The sequence below is a fragment of the Trichomycterus rosablanca genome, chromosome 3 (assembly GCF_030014385.1).
Source record: "Trichomycterus rosablanca isolate fTriRos1 chromosome 3, fTriRos1.hap1, whole genome shotgun sequence".
Classification (NCBI taxonomy): domain Eukaryota; kingdom Metazoa; phylum Chordata; class Actinopteri; order Siluriformes; family Trichomycteridae; genus Trichomycterus; species Trichomycterus rosablanca.
The window spans coordinates 46059282-46077929 of record NC_085990.1 but is presented as its reverse complement, the minus strand read 5'-3'; the positions used below and the strand labels follow the sequence as shown (position 1 = coordinate 46077929).

The window sequence follows — 18648 nt, the reverse complement described above, 5'->3', positions numbered from 1 at the left end:
GGTTTATTATTATTGGTTTTACTTTTAGAAAGCATTCTTTAAAATAGTGCTAGTACATTAATCTAAAAAAGTGCTATTTTAACCCTTGTGTGGTGTTCGGGTCTGTGGGACCCATTTTCAATGTTTACCAAAAAAACAATTATGCAATTTATTATTATTATTTTAACCTCAGACTCCTTGACTTTGGCTTATTTTGTGTGAAGAACATATAAAATAACACGTTTAGTTCACACTGTACATCCCCCCCCCCCCCCCCCCCTACACATTTATATTACACATTTATATTACACATGTGGTGTTTGGGTCCACTGGACCCACAGGTATAAATGTGTGTCCCTTTACTCTGTCCTACTACAACATGTCCTGCTGTGAGTGGGTGTGTCTCTGTGTAAGAGAGAGACAGACAGAGTGCCAGACAGAGAGACAGACAGAGACACACACAGAGAGAGAAAAACAGGCAGACAGGAAGGCAGGCAGTCAGAGAGAGACAGACAGACAGGTTGTTTCATTTTGATTTGTTCAAAGTAAACACGTTTTTCCAGCCATATTTTGATAGTGATTTTTCCTTTTTTATATTTTATCACAACAAATGGATGGCACTGTTGTTTATAAACATGATCCAACATGGGTAAATAGTAAATGTTAACCAAATATGCTGTCTTTATTGCTCGTAAACATCTTAAAGTAAACATCTGATATTTTGTATGTTAAATAAGTTTGATTGTATTGATTTAAAAACACAATAATGCGGTAGGTCCACCAGACCCGCAAACACTGGCTGAGTAACAAAACTATAAACACCACACAAGGGTTAAATGCTAAACTATTTTGTCACTGGGTGCCACAGCAAGTCATATACAAAAGCTTTTACACCACATGATTCCAAGAAATTTTATTAATATACTGTATTAAAACCATTATTGTTCATTTGCTAAATATAAAATGTGCCATATGCAAGGGGCAGATTAAAACAGATCTTATATATTTTTTATTTTTTTGCTGTATGTTAACTTTAGGAAAAAGTAAAATTACCCTAAACTAAAGTCTTTAAACTGACCCTAAATGTAAGTAAGTAACTGGCAAGTAAAGTAAAATATTTAGGAAGTCCACACACAAGATTGTTTATGGTACTTCTTTGTACAACCCCAAATCAGAAAAAGTTGGGACAGTATGGAAAATGCAAAAAAAAAATAATAATAATAAAAGTTACATTTTATTTTAGTTTCTTACATTTACTTTTATTGACTTTTATTTGATTGCAGACAGGATGAACCCAAGATAGTTCATGTTTTATCTGCTCAACTTCATTTCATTTGTTAATAAACCTCCATTCCTGCATTTCGGGCCTGCAACACATTCCAAAAAAACTTGGGACGGGGGCAATTTAGGACTAGTAATGAGGTGAAAAAACTAAATAATGATGTGATTCCAAATAGGTGATGTCAACAGGTGATTGTTATCATATACAGTACATTGAGATCTTAGAGCAACTTATGCCGCCTTCAAGACGTCATCTTTTCCAGGGTTGTCCATGCATTTTTCAGCAAGCAAGACAATGCAAAACCACATGCTGCACACATTACAAAGGCATGGCTGCGGAAGAAGATTGTACGGGTACTGGACTGGCCTGCCTGCAGTCCTGACCTGTCCCAAATAGAGAATGTGTGGAGAATTTTGAAAGGAAAAATGCAACAACAACGACCCCGTACTGTTACACATCTTAAGACGTGTTTACAGGAAGAACGAGACAAAATAAAAGCTGAAACACTAAATCACTTGGTCTCCTCTGTGCCAAAACATCTTTTAAGTGTGGTGAAAAGGAATAGCAACATTACAAAGTGGTAAATGCTTTACTGTCCCAACTTTTTTTGAAATGTGTATAATGTGCAGGCCTGAAATGCAGGAATGGATGTTTATTAATAAATGAAATGAAGTTGAGCAGATAAAACATGAAATATCTCAGGTTCATTCTGTCTGCAATCAAATAAAAGTCAAAGTAAATGTAAGAAACTGTTTTTATTGTTTGCATTTCCCATGCTGTCCCAACTTTTTCTGATTTGGGGTTGTAATTCTCATTTAGTTCCATCACTGTCTACAATTGGCAAGTAGAAAAATGCAATATTTAAGAAGCAAGTCCACACAGAACATTTGACGTTTGTAATACTTGTGTTGTATTAAAAATGCAAACACCACAGTAAACACAATTCTGTTTTGATAATTATGGCAATAAAGTATGTCAGTTTATTACATTACATTTTATTTTATTAGGCCTGTAACAGTAACAGACAATAAAATCTGCTCCTCCAGCAGTGCAAACAGGTCACTGAGTCATATTAGTCATCATGTCCCGCTGCCCACCCAGTCTCTCGTTCACCCACACTGCTCACTCAGGCTTTTGATGACATTTTCTAATAAGCAATTCTGAAACCCTACATTCATCTATGTAGTGGTGGGAGAACCATTCTGCTCCTACACATGAATGAATCAATTGCTGTCACATTCCATTCCCAATAAGAAAACACTCATACTGTCTTTCACACTGAGCCACTGTGTAGTTTTTACAAATATACACAGCCTTGAAAAAATATTGTGACTTGCAGAATTTTGTGTCTGCAACTGTAGGTGACTTTGGGTTCTGCTAAATGGACTTGTTGTCAGAGGGATATATTTATATAGGAGACCTTAATGTTAGTGGCAGAAACTCACATTGATGGAGTAACATGGTGGTAACATCCCACCAACTGTAAAATGTGGTAGACCAGTTTGATTGTATTTTGTAAATGTAAATATAATGGAGAGCCTGCCAGGCCCATGACATTTCCACCTCCATGCTTCCATGCTTCACACCTCCATGCTTCCAAAGGACATTGTTCCAGAAGTCCTGGTCTTTGTCTAGGTGTTCTCTGGCAAACTTTAGTCTTGCCCTGATGTTTTTTTTTTTTTTTTTTTTTGACAGCAAGGGTTTCCTTCCTCCCTGCACACCTCCCATGAAAATCAAACGTGTGCAGTCTCTTTCTGATGGTAGATGCATGTAACTTGACATCAACTGTGGCAAGATCTAGCTGTAGGTCCTGTGATGACATTGTAGAATTATTGGAGACTTCTTTACGCATATTGCGGTCTGCTCTTGGGCTGAACTTGCTAGGATGGCCTGACCTGACCATGTTGGCAGTTGTTTTAAATGTTCTCAACTTGTAAATGATTTTCCGGACAGTGGAATGGCTGATTTCTAGTTGTTAAATTAAAGTTGTTTAATTTATCTTTTTAAATCCCTTCCCAGAATCATGAATCTACAGCCTTCTTTCTGAAGGCCTCAGAGAGCTCTTTAGATCTCACCATGGTGATACCACTCACTTCAGCAATCAAGAGCAAACCAGACTAATGTCTGAGGTTTAAATAAAACTCCAGTGTCCTCTAACGATGCTCTAATCATTGCAGCTGATGTGGTGTAATGTGGTAGTAATAAATGTGGGGGAGTCCTAACGTTTTCCTCACAATACATTTCTATTTTTGTTCATTACATTTTACAACTTGTGTTTAAAAGTACATTTTAACATTTTTGTTTAGTTATATAAGCTCCATCTCTCAGTACTGTTCAAATGAAGCTCAAACGTTCACATGTTTAAATATGTTCAAAAAGACAAAGGTTCTCATGGGGTGTCCTAACTTTTTCACATGACTGTATGGTCATTTTTTTCACTTTACCCATATATGTAATTAACACCAAGTTGCCTTGAAAATCCATAATGTCAAACAACTATAAGGGAAATACAGATGTGGTTATATAGAATCACCAGCTTTCTTTTATCGTTGGTTTATGCTGTATATGGTGTGGTACAACCTGCACACATGCCTTGGATAATGCTACAAATACAGAAATATTTGAGGTGATATATGATAACCAGCATTATTACTTAGTGGAAGATGTTGAAGATGTTAAAACCCAGTCTGTTTAGTTTAATTAATATTTAAATAAATAAAATGTAAAAAAAAAAAGTTAATATAAAAAGTTTTTTAAAGTCTATAAAATAATTCTAATTAAAGTAAAAACTTGCTTTGTGAAAGCTACAAGAAAAGCAAAAGCAAGCATTCACTTTTAAAGAATACTCAAGCCATGGCCCACACCAAAAGCAATGTGGATTAAAAGGCAGTGATGTGTGTCTAAACATGCGCTTTGGATGCAACCAAGAGTTATCATCTATGCCACTTCGGTTTGCACGATGACAGTGCGATGTTAGCCGAGACTGGAGTCTGAGACGGCGTGGAGGAGCTACATTTACATTTTCACTGTTTTTATATTACATAAGGTGAACCCACTCCCTAGAGCATGATTCACTTAGTTTCCACCCAGCACACTGTGGGACGTCCTATGTTAAGCCACAGACTCATCGTGTGTTTTATGTGGCTAAATGTAAGAAGGTTTGCTGAGTCAAAGCAGGAAAATAAAACCAGTTATGAAAGAAAGCCAAACTTGGGTTTTAACAAGCTGCCCACTCCTCTAAACTGAACTGAGTTGGCAGGAGTATGTGGGCTTTTTTATAACAAACACTAAAATAGTTGCTCTTAAGGGTTTATGTGCATGAAAGAAATGGGTGTCATAGTGTCATGATCAGTGTTGATTTCAATACCCAGTTTAAGAATAAATATTTAATTTAGTATTAGAACAGGCTGAGCTGAATATTTGTATAGCAGTTTGACTGCTTCTATTCTTTGTGAAGGATGTTCTGATTATGTTGTCTATTTTAAGCCTTTAATTTTTTTCCTTGTAAAGCCTTTAAGTAAATGGAACTAAAGGCTCATAAACCTAATAAGCTATACTCCATTTGCTTGTGTAATTAAGGCAACATATGTTCTAGACATGTAGAATAAATCGAAGATCAAGCAGAAATGTTGTTTAAGCATTTAAATGAGCATTGGTAAATAATTACAATAACAACATCTGAAGAACACAATGAAATATTAGTAAACCATTTATTCAAGCATGTATAAATGTGTAAGAAAAAAGCACCCTGCACTGCTTAAACTTAAACTAGTTAGGTATCTGGGCTAAACATCCAGCATTGTGGAGTCAAGAACTAAACACAATGTTCTGCTGTTTTTGTCCTTGTACTGTACCTTCTAACTGTTATAGTCTAACCAATCTATCTGCAAAGCAAACAAGTACAGAGTAGAGTCCGAAAATAAAATTGAGATACTGAGATATGCAGAAAATAGTAATTTTATTTAATGAAAAATATAAAAAAACAGTATCAAATTATTTAGGTACTGGGCCTATACTCCTTTTGACAAATATTTTATGGGTAGATGGTGGTGCACCAGGTAGGGTTAGTCCACACAGCTCCTGAGATCTGTGTCAGATTTTGCCTGTGGTTTTCTTTCACATTTAATTGTGCCAGAATGTAAGGCTCAAGAACTTCACATTAAAAGTCATTTAGCCAAAAAATGGAATACTGGATCAATAGTAAACCTACCAAGGACTGTCTGGTCTGCTCACATTTATAATGTCACAACAATTTATTATTTAAGATTTCAGTTAAAAAGCAGGACAGCACTGGAGATGTCATTAGGCACTGTTCATGATATAATACCACAACTCTTAGCCAGTGCTTGAAAAGAAGATAATCTCCTTGATAATTCCCAAACCTTTTGGAACATTTGGCCAACAAAGACCTCATTATATAATATATGGCCAAAAGTGTGTTTGTGTGTGTACATCCCTTCTAATTATGAAGTATTCCAGCCACTTAATTATATTAAATAACTTTGTCAACATGTGCCCCTGTGCACAAAGTTAAGTCTGTCAGGTTTGGTGTGGTCAGCACAACACACTATCCTCAACCCCAGTTTGTGGGACAAATTGGGGCGTAAACTGGGTCAGGCCTTCTTGTCCAACAACAGTGTCTTATAACAATATGAAGTGATTAGTAAAAAATAATGAACACATTAATAAACAAAAACTATGCCTGTTATTTAATTGTTATCTACATTCTTGTTAAAAATATTAAAATCAAATCAAATCAAGATTTATTTGTCACATACATAATCATACACAGTACAACTGGCAGTGAAATGCTTTTGTGACTGCTCAGCCACTTTAGTAATTACAAAATAGACTATATATATATATACTGTATATATATACAGTATATATATATATATATATATATTAAAAATAGAAATGTTTTAAAATGTAAAAAGTGTAGAAAAATTAGAACATTTAAAATAGAAATTGAAAAAAAGGGTTTTTTAAGTTAACTAAGTGTGCAAAAGTGACAAGAAAAGTTGTGCAAGTACTGACAAATACAAATCTATATACTGTACATATATACACACATACATATATATGTATATATATATATATATGTCTCCCAGGACCACCACAGAGCAGGTATTATTTAGGTGGTGAATAATTCTCAGCACTGCAGTGACAATGACATGGTGGTGGTGTGTTAGTGTGTGTTGTGCTGGTATGAGTGGATCAGACACAGCAGCGCTGCTGGAGTTTCTAAATACCGTGTCCACTCACTGTCCACTCTGTTAGACACTCCTACCTAGTTGGTCCACCTTGTAGATGTAAAGTCAGAGATGATCGCTCATCTATTGCTGCTGTTTGAGTTGGTCATCTTCTAGACCTTCACGGGGTGCTGTTGGCTGGATATATTTGGTTGGTGGACTATTCTCAGTCCAGCAGTGACAGTGAGGTGTTTAAAAACTCCATCAGTGCTGCTGTGTCTGATCCACTCATACCGGCACAACACACACTAACACACCACCACCATGTCAGTGTCACTGCAGTGCTGGTGGTACTCTGTGGTGGTCCTGGGAGAGTCCTGACCATTAAAGAACAGCATGAAAGGAGGCTAATAAAGTATGTAGAGAAACAGATGGACTACAGTCAGTAATTGTAGAACTATAAAGTGCTTCTATATGGTAAGTGGAGCTGATAAAATGGACAGTTAGTGTAGAAACAAGGAGGTGGTTTTAATGTTATGGCTGATCAGTGTATATATATGCATATGGGTGTATTGGCCGTGTTCCATATTAAGCATGTCAGGATAGTAAGTGTGCTAACATGACTTTCTGCGCTTTCATAATTTGTCCTTCTGCAAGACCGGGCTGGTATAAAGTAAAAGAGGCGGGCGCTGTTGTTTGATTGGCTGAGGTGGGCTGTCACTCGTTCTACGTGCGTCATTTCCGTTGTCAGGTGGTGCTGCTATGGAAAGATGTGATCAGCAGTAGGGGAGAAGAAGGCTTTTCCTCATTCCCTCTGTCGCTAATACTGTGAAATAAGCTGCATTTCGAAAGTCGCATCGCTGTGTGGTGTGGACTGAGCGTCTGTGCACCGCTCCTCAGCTGTAACCTGGACCAACATGTCGGCGTTTGTGTAGAGAACATTGAAGACTGTCGCGGCGGTTTTAAGCTAGAGGTGAGTTATTAAATGGCCCGTCATTCAGAGCGCTGGATTAAAGAGCCAAACTGCTGCTGCACAGGCTGCGTACCAAACCGCGTCCTGCATTACTAAATAGGGGTTTAAATGTGTATACACCAGCTTCAAAAGACTTAAGATTTTATTCACTATGTAGCGTGTATTGTGTGGTTTGGGACGCAGCCATAGCCGACTAGTTCAAGCTCTTCTGCTAGCAGCTAACCAGTGCTAACTCAGTGTTTAGAAATAACGCTATTGTTGGTTCAGATACAGTTAGCCCGAGACAGAATGTATGTATGTTTAGTTAATAACAATAACTTAATATTAACTTGCTTATTAATTAACGAAATAATATCAGTCGATATTGCTCATGGCATAGTGATATTTGCCACTATAAAATGCATAATTACAAATATGTAGCGTTTAGCTGCACGTTAGTAAGTTTGTTGTAAACATATTCATATGACCAATCTTTATTAATGGAAGCAGCTTTTGTGGTCTTATCAGTGACTGCTAAATGTCTTACACTAGTAGTGGTTAAGTATTACACTAATAAGAATAGTAATAGTACAGGCCACATTCCTACAGGCAGCAGGTTAAGGAGGTCAACAATAGAGAAAGAGTCTTTTCATTTCCATTTTCTACAATAAAGATGGCAAAATAATGTTTGTAGTCATATTAATCCAAACACAGAGAGATCTAATTCTACATTTTATTTAATGTAAGAATTACTGCTGAACACACAAAACAATCCAACTCCTAATGAAAGGTGAAAGGTGAAAGGTCAGATACAGATCAGTCTTAAATATTACAATTTACAAAAAATTGTAGGGAATGTAGGTGGCCAATGCTCTGCAATAGGTTGGTGCCCTGTCTTGACTCACCACAACCCTGACCTGGATGATAGTGGTCGATAAATAGAATACAATGCCCTTATTTTAGCAGATTTGTGTTCTTGAACTGTTGTCTACTTAAACTACAGTAATGAAATGTTTGCTATGGAAGCACTTCTGTATGTCGCTCTGGATAAGAGCGTCTGCTAAATGCCGAAAATGTAAATGTTTATCATTTATACATTACACGTGTACAGTACAACGAAATTCTTTCTTCGCATATCCCAGCTTGTTTGGAATGGCTGAGCTGGGATTCGAACTCTCAACCTTTCAGTTGGTAGCCCAAAACTCTACCCATTAGGCTGCCACTGTCCCTAAAATAAATGAAATGAATGTGAAAAATTCAAAACCAAAACGGCTTTTTACACAATAAAATAACATGGGGTGTAAGTAGAGTAATAATAAAAGTAATAAACCTCTAGTTGTAGGTAGTGTGAATGCAGCACTTCTCCATGGACCTGTGGTCCTTGTTTAAACCTCACCTTTGGTAACTGTTTAGAGTTGGACAAGTTCTCATGCGTGTGAGCTTTTTCAGTGTTCTACAGTTTCCTCTTATGTCCTAAAACATCCCAGTATGTGTATTGGGCACTATTGTTTGTGCATGATTTAAATATGTTGCACTACAATGAAATGGTGCCCTGTCAGGTTTAGTATCTGACCTGTACCTTGGGTTTCTGTAATAGGCTTGGGATCAGGATCCTAATTAGAATGAAGCAGATTCTAATGATAAATACCAAAATGGATCAGACTGCCTAATAATAGCAATGCACTTCTATGCAAGTCATGATTACTGTTCAGCAAGCATGCATTAAGATCGTCTGAGTGTGTAAAGGCAGCATTATCAGTCTAATCAACTAAACCCCAAATCTAGACGACGTTCCTTTATTCCTGTGACTAATGATCTTGATGATCTTGTTCAAGTGCCTTAGTACTGATCAGCTGTTTTTAAACACCAGGGGGACTTTACTAGCAGAGCTGTTAAATACGAATCTAGCAAAATTAAATTGTTTATTTATTTATTTAAGGCATTTCATGATGCGCTAGATGTATAATGCATAATTTCACTCTACAATAAATATTCTATAATGACTTGCTCAGGCTTGGTAACAATGCAGTGGTGTCACGTTTAGAACATAAAAATGTGATGTATTTCAATTTATTTATTAATGGAATTTATTTAAGTTGCTATGATATGATGACTGGCTCTTACTGTGCTGAAACAGAACACTGCAGAGCTTTTAGAGAAAAATCTACTGGCATTTCTAACCTCTTCTGTAATTTCGGCCATATGGCTGAAACTTTAGCTCACACTATGGCGTGTGTTTACGAAGTGCATTACACACAGATGTCATCATTTGACCTAATATAGTAGCGTTCCTGAAAATGACTAAATGCACAGCAAACGTTAGGTTAAGCAGAAAATAAATATAAAAAGCATTGACTCAGCTTTATAACTCTTTAAATATACGTATGCTCAACAAACCATGCAAGATCAGGTACAGATAGATTGTGCAATCTGTTACTACATCCTAAAAGGGCTGTGATGGTTTTAACATGTTGGTTTCATTTACAGTGTCTAGTCAGTCGAGTAAATTAATCCCTTTTAAAAAGTGTCATGAACAAGAGCAGCCAGTTGAATCGTACTCTCTGCAGATGCACTATGTGCTGAGCTAAAGAGCTGCTATAAAGTCATGCATATTACTGTTACGCATGAAAGCATGAGCATGCATGAACATATGACTCTTTAATCAATTACTGGAATATCTATATATCTTTGTATGTCTATCAATTTTTTAAGTTGCAATCTGGTAGTAATAATAACTTGCCCTGCCTCATAGTTTATGGATTAGTGTTTATTTACAATGATTTTTTTCTTGATTTATTCGACAAAATCTTTTCAGCTTCGACTAAATATCCAACATCTGTTATGAGCTGTGATGCTTCTGTTAGTTTTAAAAGGTATTTTTGTTTCTGACTAGTCATGACAACCCTGCAGCCTCTGTGTGAATCATGCAGTGTTAATATTGGGCATGTACTTCCTTCTTACAGGAACTCAGGAGAGAGTTTCAGCTAATTATAGGAACCAGTTTCTTGACAAAACAAATAGGCGAGCTGTCCCTGCTCTAGATGGTTTAGTTTATTAGTAGTTAAGGCTGAAAGTTCTAAAGGACTTTATTCTAAAATGCTGTTTTGCATAATTCAGCATTTTTAAAAGCTCTTGGAATTGGAATCAGTCAGAAATGTTCGATTTTGAGCTTGATGTATTCACAGCTAGACTTCTAACTGCAAAGTGAGAACAGGTGAGTAATAATGAGCAGGTAAACAAAAGGCCAAAGTGGAAGCCTTTAGTTTACTTGCTGACCAGATTATCTGCTTTGGTCTGTGCACATTTGCAGTTTTGCTTGGATAATGGAAAAGTATTTAAATATTAAATAAGGAAATGCAGACAAATCAGGTATGCAGACAGTGATTTGCTATAGGGAGCCCTAAATATGGGAGCAGCCAAAGGGAGTTAATATATTACTTATTAATGATCACAAACAAAATGTAATGCTTGTTTATTGTTTATTGACGATAGATAGATACTTTATTGATCTCGAAGGATTAATGCCCCAGTAGCATTATACAACAAAGAATTAACAGTACAGTGCAAAACAAAAAACAGAAAAACTAGAACTAACAGATGTGACTGTGTGGTGTGAGGTGTAGTTTTAGTATAAAGTTAGACTTAATAGTAGGGATGTAACGATACACTCTACCCGCAATACGATTCACGATACTGGGTTCACAATATGGTTTGAAGACAAATTATGACAGTTTCCTTATATTATTTCTCTTTAAAAAATAAATAAAATAAAATACTGTATTCGTGCTTATCCTTTATTCATCCTAATAATGAATGCCCTTTTATTTCTGAGATAGGTACAAACTATGCCAAATAATGCTTATTGTGTAAAAAAAAAAAAAAAAAATGAAATGAAATTTTAAAACAAATCCGACATTATATAAATAAATGAATAATACAAATAAAGAAAGTATCCTCACAAATAAATGTGGCTGGAAAATCTCCCTACCCGGCAACTTTGTAAAGTACCGTCAACCAGGCGAGGTAAATAGCACCAGTGCCCTCTGCTGTTTAATGTGGATATCGATTCATCTTAAATGAATAACCGATTCAAATCGTGGCTCATGTGCATCGATTTTTAACTGTCTTGTGGTGCATCGTTACATTACATCCCTACTTGATAGTAATTAAATTATTACATAGTAAAGTGTTTGTGAGCATTATAGGTTAGTAAACCAGTTAAGGCTTAGGAGGAGCATCCAAATCCAAAAATACTGGAATATAAATTTTGTTTAAATGCCTTGGATTTACTAAATCAGGATTTACCAAAACCATAAATCAGGCTAAAGGACATGGTGGATGAAATATTTGAATGTTAATTATTTGTAAGATTGGTTTGTTTTGGTGCATTTTATTGACGTTTTTGTGAAGCCACTTGTACTTACGTCTAAGCTTAACTTCATATTCAGATGTGAATTTATTTATTTATTATTTTTTTTCTGGTTAGATAGTGCACTGCTTGAGTGCAGAAATTTTGTTATAATTGTATCTTATGTAGCCAAATGTGCTTTCTATACCGTGTGAGGCCGTCTAGGGAATAGCAAGACATTCAGAATTTAATGTAACTGTCGGTTCTATTTCTAGTTAAGCTTAAATACAATTTTTTCCTTTGGCTGTTACCTGTTTTTGCAACTTGCATATGCAATATTTGAGTAGCTGATTAGGTTAATACAAGAATCCAATCCACTTGGATGTCATCATAATAACCCTGACTAGTTCGTCTTTGCGTGCAGTCTTTCACATTTGCTACAATTCAATCACCTCATGTCCACTGTCTGGTTTTATGCATGTAACCCCGTTGTGTTGATGCAGCCCATTAAAGAATTCACCCCAGCCATCCTCTGATGCTCTGTTGATGCAAATGGGCCTGTGATGGCTTTCATTCATTCAGAGCTACCGCTGTTGGCGAATCTTCTGATTGTCAAAAAGTGGTGGGGAGGGGATATCTTTTACTGAAACCAAATCCCATCCCCCATATAAATCCCCCCCTCCCCCCCTCCCTGTGGCTCACCCCTTCGCTGCCAGTTTACTGGAAGCTCTCAGCAGTAGTTGACTGAATGTTTTCTCCCTGATTTGTAATGCAATGAGCCGGTTCTGCTTCCTATAGGTTTGCATAGGTGCATAATGGGCCATTAAGAACTTTCAAAGTGTTTGCTAATCCATCAATGTGTGTCTTTCATTTTGATGAACATTTTGCTAGTTGTCAGACACATTCATGACTTGTCTGTCTGATGTTCCGTCTACATGATTTGCTTGTTTTTACAGATTTGCAGAATGTCCAAGCGCCGTGCTTCAGACAGAGGAGCAGGGGAGTCATCCGGCAGGGCCAGCAAGCTTCTTTGTCATGGGATATCTTGCAGCAATGCAAAGAGAGCCGGACCCTTTGTCTTAGGTAAAAGACTGAAGAGTGGTCAATGCAAAATTTGGTTTCCTCCATTTGTGCTAGATATTTAGGATATGCCTGGAATCTAAATGATTATCTGCAGCTTATATGGGAAGAAGTATTTGCACTAGGATGTGCTCACACTGTATGGTGTGCTCATGTAGGTATTAGAATTAACACCATTGCTAATGTGTGAATTGTTAATGGGTTCATCTTTGGGTCTGGGGGAAATTGCTGTCCACTGTACAAACTTTGCCATTTGGTCCAACACCAGCTGTTCACGCTTCCACCTCTTTCTGCTTATCAGGGCCTCGACTGGGTAACTCTCCTGTGCAGAGCATAGTGCAATGTCTGGCAAGGAGAGATGGAACCGACGACTTCTACCAGCTGAAAGTGAGTTCTTTTTATTGCTTGACCTGAACCTGTGTTCGGAAGTGACCTGTTCAAGACAGTCAGCTGAGAACAAAAGACCCATGTCGTTGTTGCTCTGAACTTCTGACCTTCCTTAACAGATCTGCTCCATATAGTTCAATTATGACCTTCATCAAGGGATTTGTGTGATCTGGAGATCTTCGGGCAATTCACTGATTTTATGGAGTGCTATTACATAATGAGTCGGAAAACTGAGATGCACCGTCCAATCTAAAATCTGAACTTTTTACCCCAATTCTCTGGAGAGCCAAGTGCCCGTTAGCTCTTTGTTCCTATTTCTGGCTGTGCTGAATGAAGCCTATGGACTTGTTTCTCTCAACTAAAGCTGTTATCAGATCATCTGTCAGGATCAATATCTCGACTCTGCTTGCTTTGTACTGTGAAGATAAGGATGTTTAGAAGCTCATGGTGACTTAAGATCGAATCTGTCGGGATCGTGACCTCTGAGCTTTGGCCTGTCTTTAGATACTGACCCTGGAGGAACGGCCAGACGCAGCCGGGGAGACACAGGAGGAGAGGCAGGGCAAGATGCTGTTGCACACTGAATACTCACTCTTGTCACTGCTTCACAATCAGGATGGGGTTGTGCACCACCATGGCCTTTTTCAGGTAAGAGAAAACACTGATTGGTTAAACGGCATCTATGCAGCTATACAAATGAAACTAGACAAGGCAGAGCTACATGTAGTGCGGTTACAATAGCTGTAATCCTGTAACATATTTTCAGTGTTTTCCTCTTATCACAATATTTGAATGTTCCAGCAATAATAACCTTGCAGTCCACTGAAATACTGTAGCTGTCTAAAACAATGCTACAACAAAATGAGGAATATCTTCATAGTGACAGCTGTTTAAACAGTAAGCCCTGTTTACTGCAGCAATCAATGTGTTTAAAATAGGGCTGTCGAAGTTAACGCGATAATAACGCATTAACGCGATTTCAATTTAACGCGATTAAAAAAAATAGTGCCGTTAACGCAAATTCTAGTTCATGTTGAGACTTGACTGGTAGAACCAACGTTTTAATGTCGGAGGCTAGAGTGGCTGTCTGGATGGATACAGCTCTGTGTGGGAAACCCAACACTGGCAGGTGATAAGTGATTGTAGATTGGACACGTGTTGGAGGGCATGTAGAATGGACATGTGTCTGAGGGGATGTGTATTGATCCAGCTCCCCTTGATCAGTTCAGGGGTTATGCAAGCAGCAGCAGATTCTTAATTAAAAATTGGAAGTGATTTCCCAGAAAGTGTAATTTCATGGAATATGGGTGTATATTTTGGGTAACCCTTAAATACCATGGTATAATTCTGTTATCCTGACTATAAATGATTGAAAATTGAGACAATCCTTGTTAAAGAACATATTAAATATCTGGAAATGTACTTTGGTCTTTTTCATGCTCAGTTAACATCATGTCTATTAAATTCTTATTTTTGCTGCCGTGTAGATTAAAGCTTTGTTTCGCAAAGTCGTATTTGGCTCTCTCTGCATAGTCTTTGCATAAATGTTCTTTCTATAAGAACGTTTACTCCCCAGCACTCATACTGACTCATCAGTTAGTTTTACTTTGAGCCAGACATTCTTTTCCCACTCTTCCATCTGCGCGGCTGCTATTGCCACTTCTACCATTAATTCCAGTGAAGCAAGGCTTTACAGTGCCGCTGAGCTGTAGGTACCTTTCATTCAAGCACACGTTATTGATTGGGTTATTTTATCTCCTCTCCAGTGGGCTTGTGGCTCAGTTTACTAAGCCTGTAAAGTACAGTACAGTCATCCTGCTGCTCATTCATGTAATGAATTACCTCCCTGCCATATTTGAATCCTTTAAATGTTTATGGACCATTTCTCGTTCATGCATCAGACTTGTTTGTACGTTTTTGTGCGTGTCTTAATGATTTAGTTTTTGTTCTTTTGTACAAGTTTGCTGGATTGCTGCACCTTTCAAACTCGAAGCTAGAGTTCGTCTTTTGTGGTTTTATGTTATACCGATTTAGGTCCGCCATTCAAAATATAAAGTGAAAAAGAACAAAATGTAAACTTTAAATAAATGAAAAATGTGAATTTCCACCTGAAGCTGGAGAGAAACGAAGATTTAACCCCTTCAAACCTTATCCGGTTTCATCTGGGAATGTTTAATCTCAAAGTTAAACGTGAGAGCTTAAGTTTTGTATTGCAGTTTTGAATTCTATACAATGGATATAAAAAGTCTACACACCAATGATACAATGACAGGCTTTGTGAGGTAAAAAATTAGACCATCATAAATAATTTTAAACTTTTTTCCACCTTTAATGTGATCAATAATTTGTAGTCCATTAGAAAAACACACTGAAACCTTTTACTGGGAAAATAATAGAAAAGTTTCAATAATGTAGTTGCATGTATATGCACATCCATGCACATCCTTAAACTAATACTTGGTTGAAGTGCTTTTTGATTTCATAACAGCATTCAGTCTTTTTGGGTAGGTGTCTATCAGCATTCCACATCTTGTCTTGCCAATCTTTGCCTACTCTTCCTTGCCAAAATGTTCTAAGTCTGTCAGATTGTGAGGGCATCTCTTCTGCACAGCCCCCATAGATTTTTTCAATCGGATTCAGATTTGTTCAGATCTGTTTCAATACTTGATGTGCTATAATTGACTATAATTAACTGTTCATAATTTTCTTCACCTTGACTAAAGACCCAGTTTCAGCTGAAGAAAAATAGCCCCAAAGCATAATGTGTGCTACCACCATGCCTTACTGTGGGTATGGTGTACTTTTGGTGATGCACTGTGTTTTTGCGCCAAACATTATTGTTTATGTGTCACATTAAAGGTGGACATAAATCTGATTTATCTTGGTCTGATTTTTTTACATCACATAGAAACCTGATATTTTAATAGCGGTGTGTAGACTCAGTGTATATAGTATTCAGTGTATATAATACAACATTTATATTTAAAATAGGACCGCTCCTATGAGATTGTGGAGAACACTGAGGCCAGTAAGGTGCGCAAGATGAAGCGGATCTGTCTAGTGCTGGACTGTCTGTGCGCCCACGACTTCAGCGACAAAACAGTGGACCTGATCAACCTGCAACACTATGTCATTAAAGAAAAAAGGCTGAGTGAGCGTGAAGCCATTGTCATCTTTTATGACGTGGTGCGAGTTGTGGAGGCTCTGCATAAGGTAAGCAGTGGCTTTTAAACGGCATCTCACAAATCCATGTACAAGTACAGGTATACCATCAAGAACTGTATGGCCCATTTAAATGAGGCCCAATGTGTTACTTCCTATTCTCAGATCAGCTTTCTAGCTTTCTTTCCAGCATTACTGATGTTATTAGCTATTAGTGATGTAGTGTGTGTGTGACCCCTAAATGACTAGTTGAAAGCCAAGAGGTGATCAGCAGCAAAAAAAAAGTGTGGGTGGGGAAACTTGTGCAAGCTGGCAACAAGTAATAGATTCAGAGCAGCTAGAATTACATCACAGCATAACCTGGCTGTGTCCCAAACTCTATTACTGTATTAGTGCGTATACTAGCTCACCACCAGTAGTGTTGCTGCTGAATATACACCGATCAGCCATAACATTAAAACCACCTCCTTGTTTCTACACTCACTGTCCATTTTATCAGCTCCACTTACCATATAGAAGCACTTTGTAGTTCTTTAATTACTGACTCTAGTCCATCTGTTTCTCTGCATGCTTTGTTAGCCCCCTTTCATGCTGTTTTTCAATGGTCAGGACCACCACAGAGCAGGTATTATTTAGGTGGTGGATCATTCTCAGCACTGCAGTGACACTTATGGTGGTGGTGTGTTAGTGTGTGTTGTGCTGGTATGAGTGGATCAGACACAGCAGTGCTGCTGGAGTTTCTAAATACCGTGTCCACTCATTGTCCACTCTTACCTAGTTGGTCCACCTTCTAGTTGTAAAGTCAGAGACGATCGCTCATCTATTGCTGCTGATCTATTGCTTCTAGACCCTCATCAGTGGTCACAGGACGCTGCCCATGGGGTGCTGTAGGCTGGATATTTTGATTGGTGGACTATTCTCAGTCCAGCAGTGACAGTGAGGTGTTTAAAAACTCCATCAGCACTGCTGTGTCTTATCCACTCATACCAGCACAACACACACTAACACCCCACCACCATGTCAGTGTCACTGCAATGATCCACCACCTAAATAATACCTGCTCTGTAGTGGTCCTGGGAGTGCTTCTGTATGGTAAGTGGAGCTGATAAAATGGACAGTGAGTGTAGAAACAAGGAGGTGGTTTTAATGTTATGGCTGATCAGTGTAGTATGTGGTTTGAAACACAGCCATAGAGGGATTTTTGGTATCAGCCCCATTTTTCATGCTGAAGTGTAACAAGCACCTTGCTGTATCACACTGGATACTTTTAGATCTTTTTTGCTTTTTCTTAAAGTGTGTCTTTGCAGTTGGTCACATTTCTAAAAATTTTTACTACTATATCACTTTTGCAATCATTTTTGAGAAGCTGGATGACTTTTTGCTGGGCCACTGGTGAAAACATAGTGTGAGACGCTAGTCAACAATCACAGTGTGTGTGCACCCTTATAATAACAACAAGAGTACAAGTGAGTCATGTGGTATCAGTGCTACAAAAAATATTGAGGTTTTGAAAGTCATCTAGTGAGCACTTGACTCAAAGTAGTTGTTTCCATGCTCTTATATCTTGCATGTGTTTTCTCTCTGCAGAAGAACATTGTGCACAGAGACTTAAAGCTTGGAAACATGGTGCTTAACAAAAGGTAAGACCTCACCTCTGGGTTTTTTGCATTTTATCTTGCTGGCAGATTTGGAAAAAAGTGCTTGCTCACCAGATTGAAGTCTGGCCTTGTAGGCATGCTCCAAGCTTGGGGGAAGACCCGTGATTCAGCCCTGCAGTTGGGCTCTGGAGCGTTTTCCAGTGTAAATAAAACAGTGTGGAACATGCCCATGCTTTATTCTTTGGCAGAATGGGTGAGTAGCAGGAAAACCACATATAGAGGCAGGGGTTGGTTGAGGTAAACGTGTTCAGCAAACTGAATATGTTGTGCAGGATTCCAACTCTGTCTTAAGACAGTTCTAGACACCGTAATGTGTGCATGTCAGATAATTGGAATTTTGTTTTACTGTTTACTCTTTTACTGAGTTATAGAGAGGAACTTTTGAGAAGAAAGCAAATTGTCAATGGTCTATTCCATAATTTTTTAACTTTTTTTTAACTTTTAATGTCTTTCTTTGCACTTCTTTAATAGTTATTGATGTTTGACATTTGGTCTGTTTGACTTTGGTCTGCATTAAGCTTAATTGGACATACAAAAATTGCCCTAGGTGCGACTGTATGAGAGAGAGTTTGTGTGTGACCTGTCCAGGATGTTTCCCACTAGCACTT

At 37.8% G+C, this 18648-nt stretch overlaps 1 protein-coding gene across 1 annotated transcript in view; it reads left to right on the top strand.

Moving 5' to 3' along the window:
• The first annotated feature begins 7287 nt into the window (after window positions 1–7287).
• Window positions 7288–18648, top strand: part of stk40 (serine/threonine kinase 40) — a 36305-nt gene continuing 24944 nt past the window's right edge. The window contains exons 1-6 of the mRNA XM_062991389.1: window positions 7288–7426; window positions 12710–12836; window positions 13135–13220; window positions 13725–13868; window positions 16212–16433; window positions 17970–18022. Of these exons, the coding sequence (XP_062847459.1) occupies window positions 12719–12836; window positions 13135–13220; window positions 13725–13868; window positions 16212–16433; window positions 17970–18022 (623 nt within the window). The 5' untranslated portion in view covers window positions 7288–7426; window positions 12710–12718. The remainder of the gene's footprint in view (window positions 7427–12709; window positions 12837–13134; window positions 13221–13724; window positions 13869–16211; window positions 16434–17969; window positions 18023–18648) is intronic.